The following is a 19,652-nucleotide window of genomic DNA, read 5'->3' on the forward strand; positions in this document are numbered from 1 at the left end:
CAACTAATTCTAGCATGAAGATTTTGAATGAGTTTTTGCAAGTGCGCTGTGTTACCACCATTATTTTCAGGAAAAAATCAAATGGATTGCCGCATAAATAATAACAACAGTCAGCATAATAATAACAATAGTGTTGCATTATGCATGTACTATGCCTAAATAGTAGGCAGGGTTTGACACATAGTGCACTCGCCTCCGGCTCGTGCACCATGTGTCAAACCCTGCCTACTATTTAGGCATAGTACATGCATAATGCAACACTATTATATAATTATAACCATTCCTGATAGTGATAAATAAATGAAACTGAAACTTTTACAAGTTTACGATCACAAATACATGAAATATGACTGTACTAAATTAAAACAGCTTCACAGATGATAAAAAAGAACAATCTATTTTTGTTCACATTCATCTTCATTTAATATCGCCACATCTGTACAAACACCAATACAAAGAGACAAATCAAAGTAAGTCAATACTGAAATGAAGAAATTTATTTTTTCTCATTTAAAACCTCTCTAATCCAAGACCAGAGAATGTTTGGAATGAATCAATGAATCTTCAGTGAATTATTGAAGAAAGAGTACAACAAGACAATTTTCGCTGTATTTCAAATCAGCAAACACAGAGACGTCACTCGCAACGTCAGAGGCGCCGTCAACCTGGCGCGCGCTCTCAGCACTTATTTCACTTTTTAGGTTAAAAATACCGACACATATTGACAACTTTAAATTGAAGCTGAGATATGCATCACTAAAGCTAAGTTAATGAATTTTCTTGTACAATTTAAGCAATGGAAGGTTTGAAGGTGATAATTCAAGAAAAAAAAACATTAATGTACAAAAAAATATCGTCTTACACAAGCAAACAGTATAAAAACAATTGCACTATCCGTCTTTCACACAGTTGAAAGCAGTCATATTTGTTGAATATAATAGAAGACAAATAATGTGTCACAGGTTGGTTAATTAAATTCTCTTTGGTTTAAAATGAGGTATCTTTCGATGCATCATTTCGCGGAATATTCATAAAAACCGACGACAAAGCAAATGAAGTCCGATCACAATGAACACAATATGTCTGTAGACCCCAGTCCTAATGCAGCTACTACCGGAGGAATATTTAGATGCTGTTAAAAAGAGACAAGCAAAATACGAGGGTAAACATAATAGCAAGTTCAAGACAGGAGAAAAAATTCTATATTCTCCACATTCACTAAAATTAACAACATTTTGAAAGCAGACCATAAAAATAGTTATATGTTCTCACAATTTTGTAACTGAGTTCGCATCAAAATGTGCTTGAAATATCCACTTGACGTCGCATTTATATACAAAGGTAATATAAGGTAAATTATGCTTTAAAGAAAAGATATACTAAGTCTTCTAATATTTTCCGTAAAAATGAAATTCAGTATGTGTAAATTTAATCAGTCTTTTTAAAACTACTTGATTTAAAAAATAATTTCGAATATGCATTAGATAATGTTAACTGTCTTTTACAAATATACTAATGAATGTATTCATAAAATTTTTCATAGATTGCGATGGAACGATGTAATTTTTTAAAAAAGCATATACATGTAAGATATATTTTTCATTTGATTAACCTTTTCATATGATTCCTTGGTGTTGTCACAAATAAAAGATTCACTTCAATATTCCTCACTATAAAAAATATAAAGAATGAAAAGCGAATAAATAGGCTTTTTGAAAACCAAACCTACAATAACTAAGGGCATTGCTCAATCATAAATGAACTTTTTTTGGAGGGTTAAAGTTTGTTGTCGACTTACGTGATTTTATGGTTGAGGGTCTTAATATAACGAAGCTCTCACCGGGAAAAGGATTATCAAACTGATTTCTTGGTCTTTCCGGTTTCATAGTTCGGTATTTAGATTCTGGAGTGACAGATTTTTTGGTGGCAATGGGGGATTGAGTGGACGGTACTGGGGGTCTGTATTCTACAAAAGACCAAATTTTCAATTAAACCTCTAAGGACGGGCATAACAAAGAAGCTATGCATTGCACAGACAATTGATGTTGTTATTTCATATGCCTCTATAAAACATTTAAAATTGCATTGTAAATAAACCAAATATTTTAAATATTAATGCAATTACACTTATACAGTGTAAGTATAATCAATCATTATGGACAGGAAAATGCTCTTCTACATGGACTGTGAATATTCTATGGACTGTGAATCTCTAATGATTTAAAAGAGTTTAATATTAAAAAAGCTTTTCATCAAACTTTGCATTCAGTGATAAAAATCACTAGCAATAAAACTTACCATAGAGAAAAGTATAATCGCTGTCCTCCCCTAGCCAGTTCTTGGCGTGACATTCATACCTCCCCAGGTCTTCCTCCTGGATGTGAAATATACTGAGACTGAGGGTGATCGTCTCAGGGTCGTCCTTGTAAGTATTCAGCTCGTACTTTCCAGAGATGTGTAGTTCTCTACCGTCCTTCCTCCACTCACAGATTCTGATAGGGGATGCACAGCAGCTACACTGTAGCACGGTCTCTGTCCTCAGGGTGATGCCCAACCGCGGAACCAAAACACTCACCTCTGGGGCAACTATAATAATTTAAAAGAAAATGTGAAGTGCTTAAGTTTGTATTGCCATTTTTGATATCATTGTTTGTGAATTAATTATGAAACTACCCTTTAAAGGCCTGCAAATCTCAGCTTTAAAAGTTTAAAAATACTAGTATATGTTTTGGTACTAAAATAAGTATTTTTTAAAAGATTTTATTTTGTAGGTTTTTCACTGAGCAGGTCTACCTTTGGACTGGTTTTACTCACATTCTACTTCCACGGTAAATACACGACTAGCTTCCAGAGGAAGTCCGTTGTTGGCTCTACATTCATATTCACCAGCACAATGCCGTGTGATATTACGTATAATAAGCGTGTCCCCCGGCTGGTCAGTCACTAAAACAATGTAATACAAAGAATCAGGAAGGTTCGGATACTTTGTTGTATAATACATTTACCTGTATTGGTTTTTCATTTCAAGGAAATTTCCCTTTTTAGAACTATAATTCTTTTAAAGAATCTATGTTTCCTGGACTTGTATCCCAAATCGAATTCCTGGTTTTTACTTATCAGGAAAAACACCCTACTGAACCACGCCTTAAGGGATGGAAGCCAGGATCCATTTCACATATAATAGTACACTTAAGCTTACTACTTTAGAAGAAAATTTGTTAGAAGAGTGAATCAATCAATTCATTTCCTAGTATTGACTTTTGAAGACAGAAATGTGTATTCACTGCCAATATAGTGTTCTCATCCACTATAACACTCTTACTTCCACAATACTAATAATTCTTTGTGGTCTAATAATTACTTATATGTGTATGATCTGAAAAAGATTGTCAAAATAAATGGAGAATTTATGAAAACAATTAAGTACATGCTATTTTATGACAGATAGCTTTTAGGGGGTAGATGTTTTCGTTTAAGTGAAAACCACACACCGATTTCACGCGCGGTGATTGCGGAGAAGATGATAATGTCTGACCTAGGTTCTGTCATTGAAGGATGACTATCGACGATCAGAACTTGCTATAATATCCTTTGTGTGTCCTGATTTGGCGAAAATAGGTGATTATGTACAGTCTCCAACATAACTTTGCTATCATTGTGTATGGTGACATTTAACAAAATAAATGAGTCCAGCCAGGAATTAAAACAAAATTATAGGAACACAAAAATATATACCCTTGGTCATAAATCACAATACTTTAAGGAACAAGGTTATAGATAAAGACTGGGTGTTTTTTGGAATCCAACTTACTAGTATACTTATAGTTCCATTTCTAAGGAAGAAAATTCTTCAAAATCATTTGTCAGTTTTTGATATTTTTTTTATATTCCTAAGAATCAGAATGAATTTGAACTATCATATCTATACTGGATTCCTAAACTTCATAAGAATCCTTACAAACAAAGATACATAGCGCGTTCCAGTAAATGTTCATCCAAGCCTTTTCTTTTACTCCTCACAAAAATATTAACAGTAGTGAAGGAGAAACATCAAAAGTACTGTGCAACACTATATTCAAGAAGTGGTGTAAATCAGATGTGGATGCTTAAAAATTCCAAGGAAATTTTGGACAATTTGAAGTCACATTATCAAATCTACATTGGATTCCGAAACTTCATAAAAACCCTTACAAACAAAGATACATAGCGGGTTTCATGTCAATACGAAATATCCTGCTGAGCTTGAGATAAAAGATACCACAGAGTCCGACACATCTGTGTCATATTTGGATATTTTACTTGAAAAAGACTTCAATGATAATCTAAAAACCAAGCTATATGATAAACGTGATGACTTTAAATTTTAAATCGTCAACTTCCCTTATGTAGCAATATACCCTCATTATCTGCATACGGATTTTATATATCTCAGTTGATCCTATGTGCAAGAGCATGTTCTACGTATGAACAATTTCTAAAACGAGGTAAATTATTGACAAACAAGTTGATGATATAAGAATATCAGCAGTCTCGTTTAAAGCAATCATTTCGTAAGTTCTGGTTGATACAATGACCTTGTCAGCAAATACAATTAATCATTGAGTCAAATACTGACTGACAATTTGCATACCAATAGTTAGTTCATTATGTATACACTGAGTTGACGACGAATTTTTTCGTTATTTCTCGATTATGACAAGGAGCACAAGGCGGGTGTGAGCGGTCGACAGGGGGTGCTCTCTTTTTTATGGCACCTGATCACACCTCTGATGTTTTGCAGGTCCGTGTTTGCTCTGCTCCTATTTTGTATTGTTTTATGGAAATTTGAGCTTGAATTCCGTTCGTTATCGCCATATATTTCATAGTTAATTACAAATTTGCAACAAAAATTTTCTGATGTCAAACTTGCAGCTCATATTGCTTTAAGGAAAGTTGAAAATGAAAAGGTTGAATTTGTCCCATTTGTCAGACAGACTACTTGTTAGTTTGCTGTTAATGTCTGTCGTCAGTAAAACACCGAAATAAAAATCTTTATGGCAAACTCTGTGCTTTTATCTTGAGTTCACTGGGATATTATACACTTATCCAATGGTTGCGAGTGTGATAGCTCTTTTATCAAACCCGCGACAGGGAACTATTCCCCGAGGGCTTGCCCGAGGGGAATAGTTCCTGTCAAGGGTTTGATGAAAGAGCTATCCCACTCACAACCAGTGGATAAGTGTTTTATTATACTGATGTATATTATAATTTCTAAGGTTTGAATTTTCTTTAGAGTTAGATAACTGCAAGAATGAGCTGAAATCCTGATGACGTCACAATGCTACTGAAGTCATTATGACATCATCAGACTATGGATTAAACGCTGGAAAATAAAATTGGCGGCAAAAATTGCATGAAAGTTTTCCCAGGGCGGGTAGCAAAAACTATACCCCGGGGTATAGCTTTCTATGCGGGGAAATTTTCAGACTATGAAGAATAGTTATTTTACCTTCTGAACTTTAAATAGGAAACGTTATAACAGAAGTATAATAAATCGTATTGACATATACATGTAAATGAAAGAAGCAATTGTTCATTGATAAATATTGTCGATATATTTTAAAACTTTTAATGGTGAACAAACCTGCATCGATGGCATGGATGCATACTTAAACACTTGCATCAGATGTTGGATGTAACCTACAGTTCCTGGATGGGTGATCAGATTTTCATGCTAGGGTCACTCTAACCCGTATTTTGACCAAACTTGCCTGGATGATAAACCCATGGACGCAAACTTCCACACTTGCTATAGAAGTGGGAAAGGACCTATATTTTTCAGATGAGTGACCATGTTACAGTGTGTGTGAGTGAGAGAGATGGCGTGTAACTAAATTTACATAATCTATATTCAAGCATTTATTTGATGTGCTCTTTCTCTAACGAATGCTTTGTCCTTGTTTTTCTTTAGATATAAAGCCTGTTATACTTTGTCTATTTACATATAACTGAACTCCAATTTCTTGCATTTAATCTCTATTTCTCTTACCATTTATTTTTCTGCCCCGGTACCAGTGGATCCTAGGTTGAGGGTACCCTGTAGCATTACAGACTAGCGTTACTGTCTCACCCTCTCTTACATGCATTAAGGACCTCGAAGAAGCTTCCTCAATTATTTTTGGCAGTACTACAATATTCAAAACAATCTGTGATCGAGATTGAATTTTAAGAAAAAATATCTTTATATATATGTATATCAGTATCCCCAAACTAAATAGTATTTTTGGAGTACTTTTTCTTAAACCTGAGTTACTTTATCTATATATTACATGACTTTTCTTTAATCTCTATTCATATAACTTACCATTCACATACAGATAGATGTATTTTATAGTAGGATTCGGGGCTGTGTTGATGATACAGCTATAATTGCCTCTGTCTTTGAATGTAACATTGCGTATCAGGATATTCCAGTCCGCTGTGACTTGTCTCTCTATGCTAATTCTGGTATCATCCGTGACCTTCGTGACGTCTTTACTGATCACGGTCCCTCTCGGATTCATCCACACAACCTAAATGAAAGAAAACCCATTGCTTATTTTCAGGATTACCTGATAATGACAGGTATTCTATTTTATTCTAGAAAATCTCCACAGCTCAGAAAGAAATAATTTGATCTTTTCTGTTATAGTGAGGTACGTGTATGTGACTTAAAGTGCCATTTCAACATGTAAACTGCGTCGACTTCCAATGACATAAACATGCAGTACTTATATAGTTTAAAATATTATCAATCTCTTACAATTTATTCAAATTGTGATACATTTTGTAAGTATACAGTATATTTGAATTCATTTCAAATTCGATAACTGATACACAACTCCTTTTTTAATGTATGAGATTCTAGTATTTATCAGATAAAAACTAAAACAAAACGCATGCGTAAGAGGACTATCGTCTCATTAGATTATAAACCAATTTTAGTACATAAATCATTAACAGACCTAAATCGCCCTCATTAGTTTAATGTTGCCGAAGTATTGGTATTTTCCTTACAATTGCTTCCAATAAGCGAAGTAGCTTATATTTTTGGGGGGTTCTTTAGACTGTATCTTCACTGACCCTCTAATTTGGCAGAAAATTTCGATTGATCCCTAATGCTTTTTTTTCTTCACAAATATCAACTAAAAAACCTGTCGGCTTTTCAATAAAATCATTAATCATCCTTTCTTCTCTCCAAGTACAGAAATTTTTGTGGTATTGTCGGAGCCTTTACTTTAACACAGGGACCAAGAAAAGGCAACAATTAGATTTTAGGAAAGGATTTCCCAGCTTTACGATAATAAAGTGAACATACTCATGCCATGTTAGGAGCTATTGTCAGCTGTAGCCAGTATACTGGCATATCATCCTACTTGATTTGAATATTAAACTTCAGAATGAGTAATTTCTAAAATGACCATGAAACTGAAATGACTTGTGGTTGCATTGATGTTCAGTCTTCATGAACAGTCCAGTTTTGTTGTTTTGAATGAAAGTGGACAGCTATAGGATTTGTCTTTTTTAGAGCATAATTTATTTAGGTTTTAAGTAAACTTAGCCCAGCTGTTTACTGCACCAGTCATGCACGCTTATTTTTTCAGCAATATATATTAAAACTTACAAGGTATTGGATCTGTTTCTTTCTCTAACCATACAAAGACTTCCTTAATATTCCACAGATATGTACTTTTATTCTGACTTCCTCGATAGTAATGAGTGCAGAATTCAAATTTAAGAAATCAAAGTCAAGTTTTAAATACGATATGTATATCTCATATGAGCTTTTAAATTAGTTAAAATATAAAAGAAAATCATCATTCAACACGTCTTTGCAAGTGAATTAACTGTGAGTATAATAGTAAAACCAAATCTCACCGTGTAATTCTGAAGGTTATGCACCCTACATCTAAGTTCAATGTTTCTACCAGCAATGGCAGTGACATCCGATGTGTTTTCAAATGTAGGTTGGGGAGGACGCAGGGCAAACAGAAATACTGGAAGAAAGAGATGAAGATTGTCATACTGTAATGTCCTTTAAAAATTGAAAGATATGGTAAGCATACTATTACAATTCCAGATATGTTGAATATACATGTATTACAATTGTTGCTTAAATAGTAAAATGAATAATTATATGTTGAAATTTCTAATCAATACAGCATCCGTTAGAAAAAAGATACAAATCAGTATCGAAACGACACATCATATTGATAGATTTTTAAAATATTTCCCTTTTTTGTCTGTGGATTTTCATCCCTTTGACATTTTATTTCATTTATGGGGGTTATTTTATATTGTTCAATAAAATCCGGCTTTTGGCAGAAAAAAGTGCTTGATTCAAAGAAAAGTTGAGCTACAAGCAGATACATATAAGCAGCTGATAAGTGCCTTGTTTTCCTTTTTTGAAGTTTAGTCAAGAAGTAATTTATAAGACTTGATCAATGCGCTTTTGTTAAAAGCTATAATTTGTCAAAGAAAGATCGCTTTGATCATGAAAATCTTAGTGCAGCAATAACTCTGATTGTCCCGTTATAAAATTGATCATTAGGGAAGATGCTTTCGCCAGTCGTGGCAAAGCATAAAATTGAGGGAGTACCATGTAATTTGCACGAAAGCTTGAATATTAACAAAATTACATATTTCAATGGAACCTGAAACGTAAAGCGTTCACTTTATTACAAGAGTCCTTAGCGAATTTCTGATAATATTAAAAGCACGAATGCTCTTTTTTTCATTTGAATAAAAGAATCAGCTGCAACTCGACAGTCCTTTTATTCTTTGCTTCCCATGAAAATATTACAGAAACTCTGTCCACTCTCGTACACGGGATTGAAAGACACGCTATCGTCGGATCCGTTAGAGTCTTCAATTATCGAATCTTAAAGAGGTTTCAGAGAGTTGGAGGATAGAGGAAAAATATCAAAACTAAGAATACATCAAATAAAAAGAAAGATTTACAAGAACTAAAACTTCTATAATCTGTACTCGAGAAACAATTCTAAAGGAGGAAAATCAATGTGCTTAACAGAATATTCACCGTGCTTGTATCGAGAAATAAGCTCTTAATTGAGGGGAAATTTATGAAGTATTTGATTTGTCGACAAATTACCAGACTATGGCACTTCATAACTAAATAAATATTTTGGCGGTCTATTTATTGTGAATTTTTTCCTATAAAACATGTGTTATTGACTCTCCTTTCATTGTAGAAGGCTTTCATTTATTTTTATTTCTTTTCACATATAGCTGTCTTTTCCACCAATATCTATTTGATTTAAAGTGAGAAAATTTGATGTGCAGCTTGTGAAATAATAAAGAGTGATTTAAGTTTGAAATGCCTCTTTTCTAAAAAAGAAAAAAAAAACGTTCAGCAAACATCGAGAGAATTTAGGTTGTGAATAGTGATGTAATGCAAATTTTATTTTTATAGAATAACCAAATTCCTAAAGAATAAGAAGAAAAATGTTTCACTCGTATCGTGATGCGATGATACTATTTTGCTGAAGAATTCTTTCCTAGGACCACCTTTGAAAACTGGTTTGTTTCCCATTCCCGACCGACTGACTAAAATTTGCTGACTCAAAACAATTTTTTTTACATTCTAGGACAAGATCTTTTTTCCCTTTTTTATTCCTTTTATCTAGTCAACAAATATGTTGAAATTTTTCAAAGATTTCCCCACCTTCCTACCTACCGACCGATTAATTTTAGCCCAAGTCGGGAGAGGGCAAGGAACATAGGTTGCCTAATTTATATCATTTTTTCTCTGGATGTATTCAATAATTTATTATTATTACGATTTTTTACAACTACTAAAGGATCGGAACACCAGTGCATGTTTATTACATTGGTTAAAGGCTCGCTGACCGGAGAAATATTCCGGAATTTTAGGAATTGATCGCTTTTGACTTCTACTTCTTGCACGTGTCGAGAGCATTCACACTTCGTCATCATTCAGGGCACATGGGAAGAGTATTTAGTAGGTGAAATTTAATACAACTCTTGTTCATACGGCAGGGAAGATATTATGAAGAAAGCTTTTATTTGTAGTTTTTCTGTTAAATGAATGATGATAGAGATCGAGTTTTACGACCACCTTGGGAATTTATTTTCTAGAATTCGCAGTATTGTCATTGCAAATCCTTTCTGGGTACGCTGCTGCGATTGAATTAAGCTTGGTGGTTTTAGAAGAAAACATCAAATGTCAATACTTATAAACTAGAAGAAGAAAGTGATAACTTATGTGAATTATGAATTTCAATGGCGTAACGAAGGTATTCAAAGGAAATTTGGCCAATTTGTTTCTTTTCTTTACATGAAAATTTAATATGGATCAATGTTCATTTATCTAAATTAGTACATTCAATTTTCTCCTGACTTGTATTGACAGTTTTTCCGAATAAAAGAACAATGACATCAATAATAGAACAGGCGAAGTTAAATTTGCTACTTTTATCTAATCACATAAAACGCATTGTCATTTTTAAAATTTTAAAAGAGATTTGTTAGTCTCTAAAAAAAGTGAAGCATATGTACCAATCATTTTGTCAATTAACAATATAGTTTTTTTTCCATTCATATGCAAACCCGATATATTCCATTGGTCTCAAAAAAGGATACCACAGAGTATCGCAAATCTTGAATGTTTGAATGTTTTAATGAGTATAACTATATAAGGGCCAACATAACAACTAAACTGTAAGACACAAAAGATGTTTTCCCATTTTCAACTTTCCTTGTTGTAGTAATTAACCTGCATATGTTATTGACTTTTCCCAACTTATTCAATACTTTAGAACACTATCAATTATTTAATCGAACCAGACTATTGTTAGAAAAATTGATGTTACAGGGATTTGAACAACATCACTTTGAATCAACATTTAGTAAATTCTATGCTCGTTATGATGACCTAATTGTCAATTGTCATGTAATTTTTTATTATATTTGACAAAATAATTCGCAAAAGCCTTATAGATATTTGATGATATTTGACTTTTTATGATGTAGACTTGTTGTTTATTTGCAAAATATTGAATTTTAATAGAAAAGGTTCCTTAATTTATTCTTAAACATGTTACACATATGCTAAAATTGTTTCATAAGTTGATATCAAAAAGATTCTTTAACTTGTGATTCACAATATATTAATGATATTTTTGGAAAGAAGTCTTTTAAAAATCTGTTTGAATTCTCATATGTACAAAAATGAAAGAATTTTCCTGCTGTGTCCATTGATTAAACAATTTGTTTTATTTACGGCGTTTTTAATTAATAGTTATTTTCATTTTTACATTGATTCGATATTTCTAAGAGAGATTGAAATAAAAGACTTGTCTGACACACCTGTTTCGTAATTTTTTTTTCTTTTTTTTTGGTAGCAAAGGACTTTAATGGTTACCTAACAAATAAATTTTAGTATAAATATGGTGATCTCAATTTTTCTACCGTCAACTTTCCTTTTTTATGGTGCAATATAGTCTTATCACCTGCATATTTAATTAAGTTATATCTCTAGCTGAACATTATATCTACGTACGGAATAATTTCTAAAACTAAGAAAGCTACACTGTATAATGAAGAAATGATAAAACATAGATATCAAAAGTCTCCTTTTGCAAAGTCTATGGTCGATACATTGACATTAAGATCAAAATTTTAATACACTCTATCATTAATCTATGGGGCCAATATTTACACACTAATGAAACATATGGAAATAACAAACGGTGTTCAAGATCAAAAGTCCCTTAAACAATACAAAATAACAAAGCAAACACGGACCTCAAAACATCGGAGGTAGGATCAGATGCCATGGAGAAGTGAGCATCCCTTGCCGACCGGTCATATCCGTCGTGTGTTCCTTGTCATGATCGAGAAACAACGGAAAAATCCGCCGTCAATTCAATGTATAATTAATGGACTAACAATCAGTATGAAAAACGTCAGTCAGCATTTGACTGAATGATCAATTGTATTTGCTGACAAAGTCATTGTTTCGACCATAAAAGTTACGAAATGACGACTTTAAAAGAGACAGCTGAGATTCTTGTTTCAGCAACGTGTTTGTCAATAATTCAGATCTTTTTAGAAATTGTTCATACGTAGAGCATGCTGAGATACCGGTATACATGTATAAACTCCGAATGCAGGTAATGATGGTTTATTGCTGCATAAGTAAGGGAAGGTGACGATAGAAAAGTTAAAGTCATCACGTTTATCATAGAGCTTGGTTCCATTAACTTTTTTTTCAAGTAAAATATCCAAATATGAAACAGATGTGTCAGACACTGTGGTATCTTTTATCCCAAGGTCACTAGGATATATCAAATCGACATAAGAATGGAAATCACCATCGTTAATTAACAATACGTCCTCGATAAATCTAATTGTCGAGCTAAAGACCACAGCAAGTGTTTTCATCATTTCACGCATAAGATTTTGGACAAATTTGCTTAATATGAATACAAAATAGGCCTGCTAATAGCAGGGCGCAATTGATACCCAGTGGAATTCCAATAGATTGTTGGAAGACCTGGTTTCCAAAAACGACACATATTGCAATCAGAAACTCAAACTTTTTATGTCAACTTCAGAGTACCTGTGTATACAATCAGAAAGTATTTTAACAAAATAATTTTGCAAATGACCAGTGACAAGGTAAGTTAATTTACGAGTTCAATTTTAATTGAAAAAGCAGTTGTCAATGATATCAAAAAGCTTGTACTTTAATTTATCGTGGGGAATGGTTGTGTATAAAGTTGGAAATTGGTAAGCTTTTCAGTTGTTGATTTTGGTGAAATCTTGTGATTTCAAATTGTTCAAGAGTTCTTTTGAATTTTTAAGTATCCACATATGATTCACACCACTTTCTGAATATATTGTTTCACAGTACTCTTGAAGTTTCTCCTTCACTATTGTTATTTGTTAATATCTTAGTGAGGTGTAAAGAAAGAGGCTTAATTGAACATTTACTGGAACCCGCTATATGTTTCTTTGTAAGGATTCTTATGATGTTTTGGAATCCAATATATATGGAAGTTTAAATTCATTTTGGATACTTAATCTTGTGATTTATATTTAATTTTTGTAATGCTGCATGTCTTGTTCGAAAAAGTAAGTTATAAAAACTATGATTCTTATTCGACATTTTAGTTTGACATAAAATCAACCTATTCACAAGATGAACAAAAATGGAAATCTGGTTCACTTGCATAAAAGTTTATTTCACACAGATTACTAGTAAATATTCAAGTTTTTTGTCTGTAAAACACAAGAGTTTTGCATGTCAGTCGCAGTGTTAACGAAAGAATATGAATCTATTGATTACAGACATATTTACATATCCACACATTAATAAAAATAACATTTTTTCTTACGCAAGCATTAGCAGAGGTCATATCAAACCTACCCAATAAATTCATATCTTTGAAGTAAAACTTACCCGACAGGCGTTGGCTAAATTAAAAAGAAAAACTCTCAAGCTCCTTTTCAACAATACAATTCGAAAGCAAAACAAACACTGAGAGGTAAAAACACCATCGGCGGGATCAGTTGCCATGGATGAGTGAACATCCCCTACCAACAAATAAAACCCGCTGTGTGATCCTTGCCATGATCAAGTAAACAGAAAAATTCAAATAAATTGCAGTGTGTAAAAAATAGCTCAACAATTAGCACGAAAAACGACAGTCAGCATTTGGCCTTATGAAAAATTGTTTTTACTGATAAGGTCAGACATTTGAATGATACCTTCAAATGAAAAATTGTTTCATCTACCTGTTGTTAATAACTGTTAATACATTAAAAAGTATGATTGTATAAAGGTCTGACAACATTGACTTGTTTTTTGCCAAATAACACAAGACATGTTTGTTATATGTCATTTATTATGAAATGACAACATATAATATAATACATAAAACTGAATAAAAAAGACTGGGAGAAATGATAAAACACAATTTCGAAATTTATAAAACAATTATGCAATAACAACTGTATGTGATTACATAACATATATAATTTGGCATCAAAATACCTGTTGATTACAGCAAATAACTTGTCTTTCAATAGCAGTTATTAAAAAATATGATTGTACGGGTTTACTAAAGCAATGTACATGAAATTTAACTTAAAATAATTTTTGCACATCGAATCAACTGGTAGACATAAACCTCATTTGCAGGTACTAAGGGTAACTTGCTACTTAAGTGTAAGTAAATGTTAGGAAAGTTAACGATAAAGGTGGAAGTCATCATGTTTATCACAAACCTTTCATAGTAAAATATTTAAATAAGAAATACACCCTGTCCGACTCTGTGGTGTCCTTCCTTTTAACTTCATTGGGGTATACCGAATCTGCTAATGTATAGAAATAACAATTTTTCTATTTTTGGGGCAGAAATCCCTTTGGCATGATGCAAAATGAATCCTTTAACGCTACATATCGGCTGAAAATGTAAGATAAAGGAATTCAAAATTGTGCGTACTTTTAAATCACTGTTCTCTTATTTTTTTTCTTAAAATTATTATGCTCCTAATCTATTCAAATATACACTTTTTAAAATACGTCTTATTGCCAATGAAACATATACTTTTTAAGTAAATAATCATCATAACTATAATCTAATTAAAGAAAATGACGAATCAATATACAGCTAATGAAGTTCAATATTTTTTAGCTAAATTTTATTATAAAATGCGATAGGGGATTTTTTTAAATTCATGTTTGTCTACGTCTACAATAAAAGTAATCGTCCAAGTTTAAAATGAATTTGCATAAAATTGTTTTAAAAATTGACATTAACATAACGTGATACGAATAGATTTTGTTTCATTGTACTGCTTCAAAAAGATTCAATACTTCGTGCAGTTGGTAACTTTAGTGACCTAGGATTTTTTTTTATAATTACTTGAAAAAGACCTAGGTCATTTAAAAAATCGTTTGTACGTGGTGTATGTCAAATTGATCTCGACACTTTAGCTTTCAAGGTGTAAATTGGCTTTTCCCTGTTTACACGTTTTCTTCAGACATTGTATATTTCATTTTGTAAGTGTTACCCGCTAACTTAAAGATTTCCTTTGATTTACGTAAACTTGCTATAAATCTATGAGTTTACATCGACATTCACTCCTCATAGCTATAGACTACTGAAGAAAAGCAGATTGCCACCATTATCTGCTCAAATGGCGAGAAATGAAATAACAGGCCCATGATCTAACAGAACATTTCTTAGACAAGCACTGATTAAAAGATATTCCGTCAATCAAATATTGATTCTGCCCTTTTCTTATGAGTCTACTTCGGATTTTCCTACAGCTTTTACAAATTTCGACGTCTTCCTTCGTTTCATTGTCTGGTTTTGCTCATTTAATTGAAGCAACAAAATATAATCGGTTTTGCTTTTTTTGTTCAACTGCTCACAGTGCATTGCCATGTACAGATTCATCTGGATATAGAAAACACTGAGTTTATTTGATTGCGATAAATAAAGAGAGCCATTCAACTTGATAAAGATAAATCATCAGCCACATTTTGGCGAAAACCAATAAAATCTTAAGTGTGCTTTAGTAATCTAAGGAAGTGAGTTATTCATAAACATATTTTATACCATACATCAAGGCTACACTAAACTACATCAGGCTTTATTCACCACATAAATTTAAGGAGGTTAAAACTAAAAAAAAGTGTTTCATTATGATAAAATGAAAAATTACTGTAAAAATCAATTTTGATAAACTGTGTAAACCACAAAAAGAAAAAAATCATACTAAAACACGCAAACTAATTAATATTTCATTATTTTTAACATTTGAAAAGAAAACCTTATTTAATCAAGTGAAGGATACAGGCACTGGGGATATTATTTGCATATGATTTAAGATACTATTGAACATGTCCATGTATATAGCAGAAAATGGCAGAGTATAAACTTTAAGCAAACTCTCCATATCTTTTTAATATGTACGTATTTCTACTTTGTTTCACGGATTATTTGAAGAGATCAAATTCCGCATGATCTTTTTTAATCTAAAAGTCTTTAAAATTCATTCTTGTAAAGAGTAATAGGGGAAATTTATTGGAAATGTAAATATTGAAAATTATCTCAATCAAAGCGCTGTCAAGTATTGAAGAAATCCGTTTCTGGATTGTTGATACTTTTGTCTTTCACTAATTAACAATTTTCAATTGGCAATTGAAATTTGTTAATTAGTGAAAGAAACTTTTATAAAAAGCTACATTAGAAAATTGCAATACCTTTTTTAAAAATTTTAGTCGTTAAACATTACATAAATGTACTTTAATAGTTTTGTTTGTTGCCTCTTTAGAGAATTCAGTTTCTCTTCAATCAGCCTTGAAGTTAAATTATTACTAGAATATTGATTTTAATTATTTGTTCCAGAATGACATCGATTCGATTTTTGTTTCAAACTTTGAGGATTAACAATAGAATTCAGATATTCTGCTAAGACTATGAATTCCGAGGGATTTCTGTGTTAAGAAATGATTCGAACATTTGCTACCTCTTGGGAAAAGGACTCGGTATTAATTACGAAAGAAGAAGAAAATAGAATACTCCCACACTATAATTTGGAAATTTAAACAATATATTGATTACTCATTTACACGAGGATGCATTGGAATATTTAATATTTCTTAGTTTTTCGCAGGATCTGTTTTCTCAGATTTTGCAAGACAAAGGTTCATCAATGCTCATTCAGACTACTTACCTTTTATTAGTTTGCAATTTTGTATGCAGTACAGATCATTATCTCAAGAAGATTTGGGGCCCGTTTTACAAAAGAACTAACAATTAAGATAAAAAAAGTTAGTTGATTGTAAAATTTTGCATGATTAATTATTGAGTTTAAAATTGCTTTCATGAAAATATTTTTCTACATTAAAAAGTTTTTAAAAAATTTCAATTTAATTCAAATAAGATAGTTATAAGCAGAAAAAAAAATTGGTCATATACCCCTTCCAATTCTGAAATTCACTCAAAAATATCAATTTATATGATGTCTTCTTTCTCAGTTAGACAGATTGTCTAAACTTATTAAGACTTTTTGTGTTTAGTCTGAAAATTAGTCAAAGGACAAACGACACCAATTCATGATGAAAATAAAATATTGGGCCCATTAAAGAAAAAAAATTGCTAATTTATTTCTAGATGCTGGGATATTCTTACCTTTCAAAAGAGATTCTAGCAGCCAGATGATCCGAGATAACTTCAGCTCTATCTGAATTTTCATCTTATGGTAATTAAAGTAAATAAGTTACATCCAAGAATTGCTAATTAACGCTGATAAGTTCTTTAATAAAAGCTAACATTTCGCTGGAGAAGATAGAGGATTCTATCTTCGAAACATCTGTTGCTTATTTAATGTAATTACGATGTCGAATTAAAGCAAGCTGTGAACGCAAGATTTAAAATCCATTGGAACTTTTTTTTTCAATTCAAAGAATGGTATTTTTTCACAAAACTAAAAAAGATGCCGAGACGCTGACCAGTCGTTATAATCTCCATTAGCTCTATTTGTGTGCTAAATTAAGAGTCTATTTCTTCCTCTCGCTTAGTCCTTAACTACTGTCACAGTGCGACTGTTAGATCGTGAAGGCTCAAGACAGAGAGAAATCTTTTTTTTTTTCAATATTAATAACTTATCTCCATAGTTAAATACGGAGGGACTCTTTGATTGACGCTATAAGGTTCAGAACGTGACTTTTCCTTAGATGTCAGGTGAAATCGTTTTCCCCATTGTTAATGAACCTAGTTATAATGATTTTCTTTCACCATATCAGAGATAGCATCCAGTTGTTGGTTCAGATTTCCGTCCGCCGTGTCCCCCCGATTCTGCCGGCCCCAGGTAATATGTCTGATTATCTCACTCGCTAATTACCGAAGCAAGATGCACGAGTCATGTAACACTGCCTCCTTGGTTCCGAATCGATTTAACTTTTGTAAAAAGTGTCGTAAATTATTAAATTCCGATCATTCATGTAGAAAATGAAGTTTTGTGCCAGATGAATTATGAAGAGGTAAGTTTAGTATTTTTTGCTCCAGTAAAATTTTACAATACGCCTGTTTTTCCAGTCAAATGATATGAAATGAGCCACCAGCTATAGCAGATCTTTACCAATATCCTGTTGAGTGGAGGATGAACGAGTCGAATGTATTTTCTGTTTTTCTATTCATTTGGTATGAAACGTCTGACAAAATACAGGCATTAAATTAAATAAACAATACAAACCCAAGTGGAAGCCACAAACACACTGCCCTACTGCGGAGTGGACAGAAAGGCGAGGAAGGCGGTTTGTTAATTCAACTTTATTGAGAGGGATACACACATTAATTTTAATGAAAGATTTGATTAAGATGTATATTGTAAAATCAATCCTGTCTCTTATTAATATTTCAGAAGTGAACAATACAGAGGTGTATATTGTTACACGGATGAGTATTTCGCTATCTCTGTGTATATTATATAGATTTGCATGTAAGAGCCGATTTATGAAAAGTTCTTTTACATCAGTCTGAAGCTACCAATAAAAAGGCGGTCCGAACAATAGTAAAATTCAATAAAATCACAGGTTTTAGTCGTGTCCAATTTGTCAGCGATCTGCTGTAATTATGAGTCGCCGTTGAAAATGGCGAAAGGGTCCTAATTGATAATCAAATCTTCTGGTATGACAAGTACGCAACTGTAATATTGATTCATTCTCTCTCTCTCTCTCTCTCTCTCTCTCTCTCTCTCTCTCTCTCAGTCTCTGAAATTCTTAAAATAAATTCCCATTTCTTTATACCAGCAAAATGTTTCTAACGATAATATCTTTCATTTAGAACATACACTTGATGCATCAGGTTCACTGCCCCCACCAAACCAAATTTATATTTGTGGTAAACATTTAGTTCTCATTGAATTTAATCAGAACATCTGTATCGTTCAGGTGGCTTGAATGCCATTACAAAAGAAGGAAAAAAAGCCTAACAGACCCTGCTCGTAAGCTTCGCATTGGCGAAACCCGCAATAAGTCTTCCGTATATTGGAATGAGAGGTTTCAGATTGATATGCCCTTTGTCGGTCAACAAATTGACAGGGTTTCTTTATTCTGTTTTCACACTTGTCGGCGCTTGGACTGAAAAATTGATTTCGTGTGGTCAGACCTGTGAGCTCTGATATGCACGTCCCTAATCATAGTTAAAGATACAAAAATTAATGTAAGAATGTCTAAGATAGAGAGGTAGAGAGACGCACTTTCGGTTTTCTAGGGCATTAAAAATTTTAAATCTACTTTCTTTTAAGAAAATAAAATATGATTATGATAAAATTAGAATGTGTTTCAAAAATAAAATCCTAAAGTTATGCAGGCAGTATCTGCATTTTTTTTATTTCGTTTACAATATCCCTATAATTTCATTACAAAAGAGAGGTTCTAATTTGTTCTAATATGTGTGCATGCACCAGTAAAAAAATATAAAAACAGATAACAATTCAATTCTTTTATGCTATATACAATTTTTAATACTAATACAAAATTGTTATCCAGTAATAAGTAATGAAATTGCTGGTTTATTTGTCATAGTCTACCAGTAACAAATTATGATACATGTAATCGCATTATCTTTCCT

At 32.3% G+C, this 19,652-nt stretch overlaps 1 protein-coding gene across 2 annotated transcripts; it reads right to left on the reverse strand.

Moving 5' to 3' along the window:
* Positions 1–375: 375 nt before the first annotated feature.
* Positions 376–18,311, reverse strand: LOC134262684 (protein amalgam-like). 2 transcript variants are annotated; one of them, XM_062745054.1, is made up of 8 exons: positions 17,211–18,311; positions 7,897–8,015; positions 6,344–6,551; positions 6,029–6,166; positions 2,815–2,943; positions 2,299–2,586; positions 1,841–1,966; positions 376–1,132 (listed from the first exon to the last, which is right to left on the reverse strand). In XM_062745054.1, exons 1-8 carry the CDS (start codon positions 17,272–17,274, stop codon positions 1,029–1,031), a joined length of 1,176 nt encoding a protein of 391 aa, XP_062601038.1. In that variant the 5' UTR covers positions 17,275–18,311; the 3' UTR covers positions 376–1,028. The 2 variants fall into 2 exon arrangements, with proteins under 2 accessions (XP_062601038.1, XP_062601037.1); XM_062745053.1 differs by having other exon boundaries at positions 1,799–1,966; positions 17,211–18,304.
* Between the last annotated feature and the right edge of the window lie 1,341 nt (positions 18,312–19,652).

This window comes from Saccostrea cucullata, unplaced genomic scaffold (assembly GCF_032062105.1).
Source record: "Saccostrea cucullata isolate Sc308-1 unplaced genomic scaffold, CSIRO_AGI_Scuc_v1 ctg624, whole genome shotgun sequence".
NCBI lineage: Eukaryota > Metazoa > Mollusca > Bivalvia > Ostreida > Ostreidae > Saccostrea > Saccostrea cuccullata.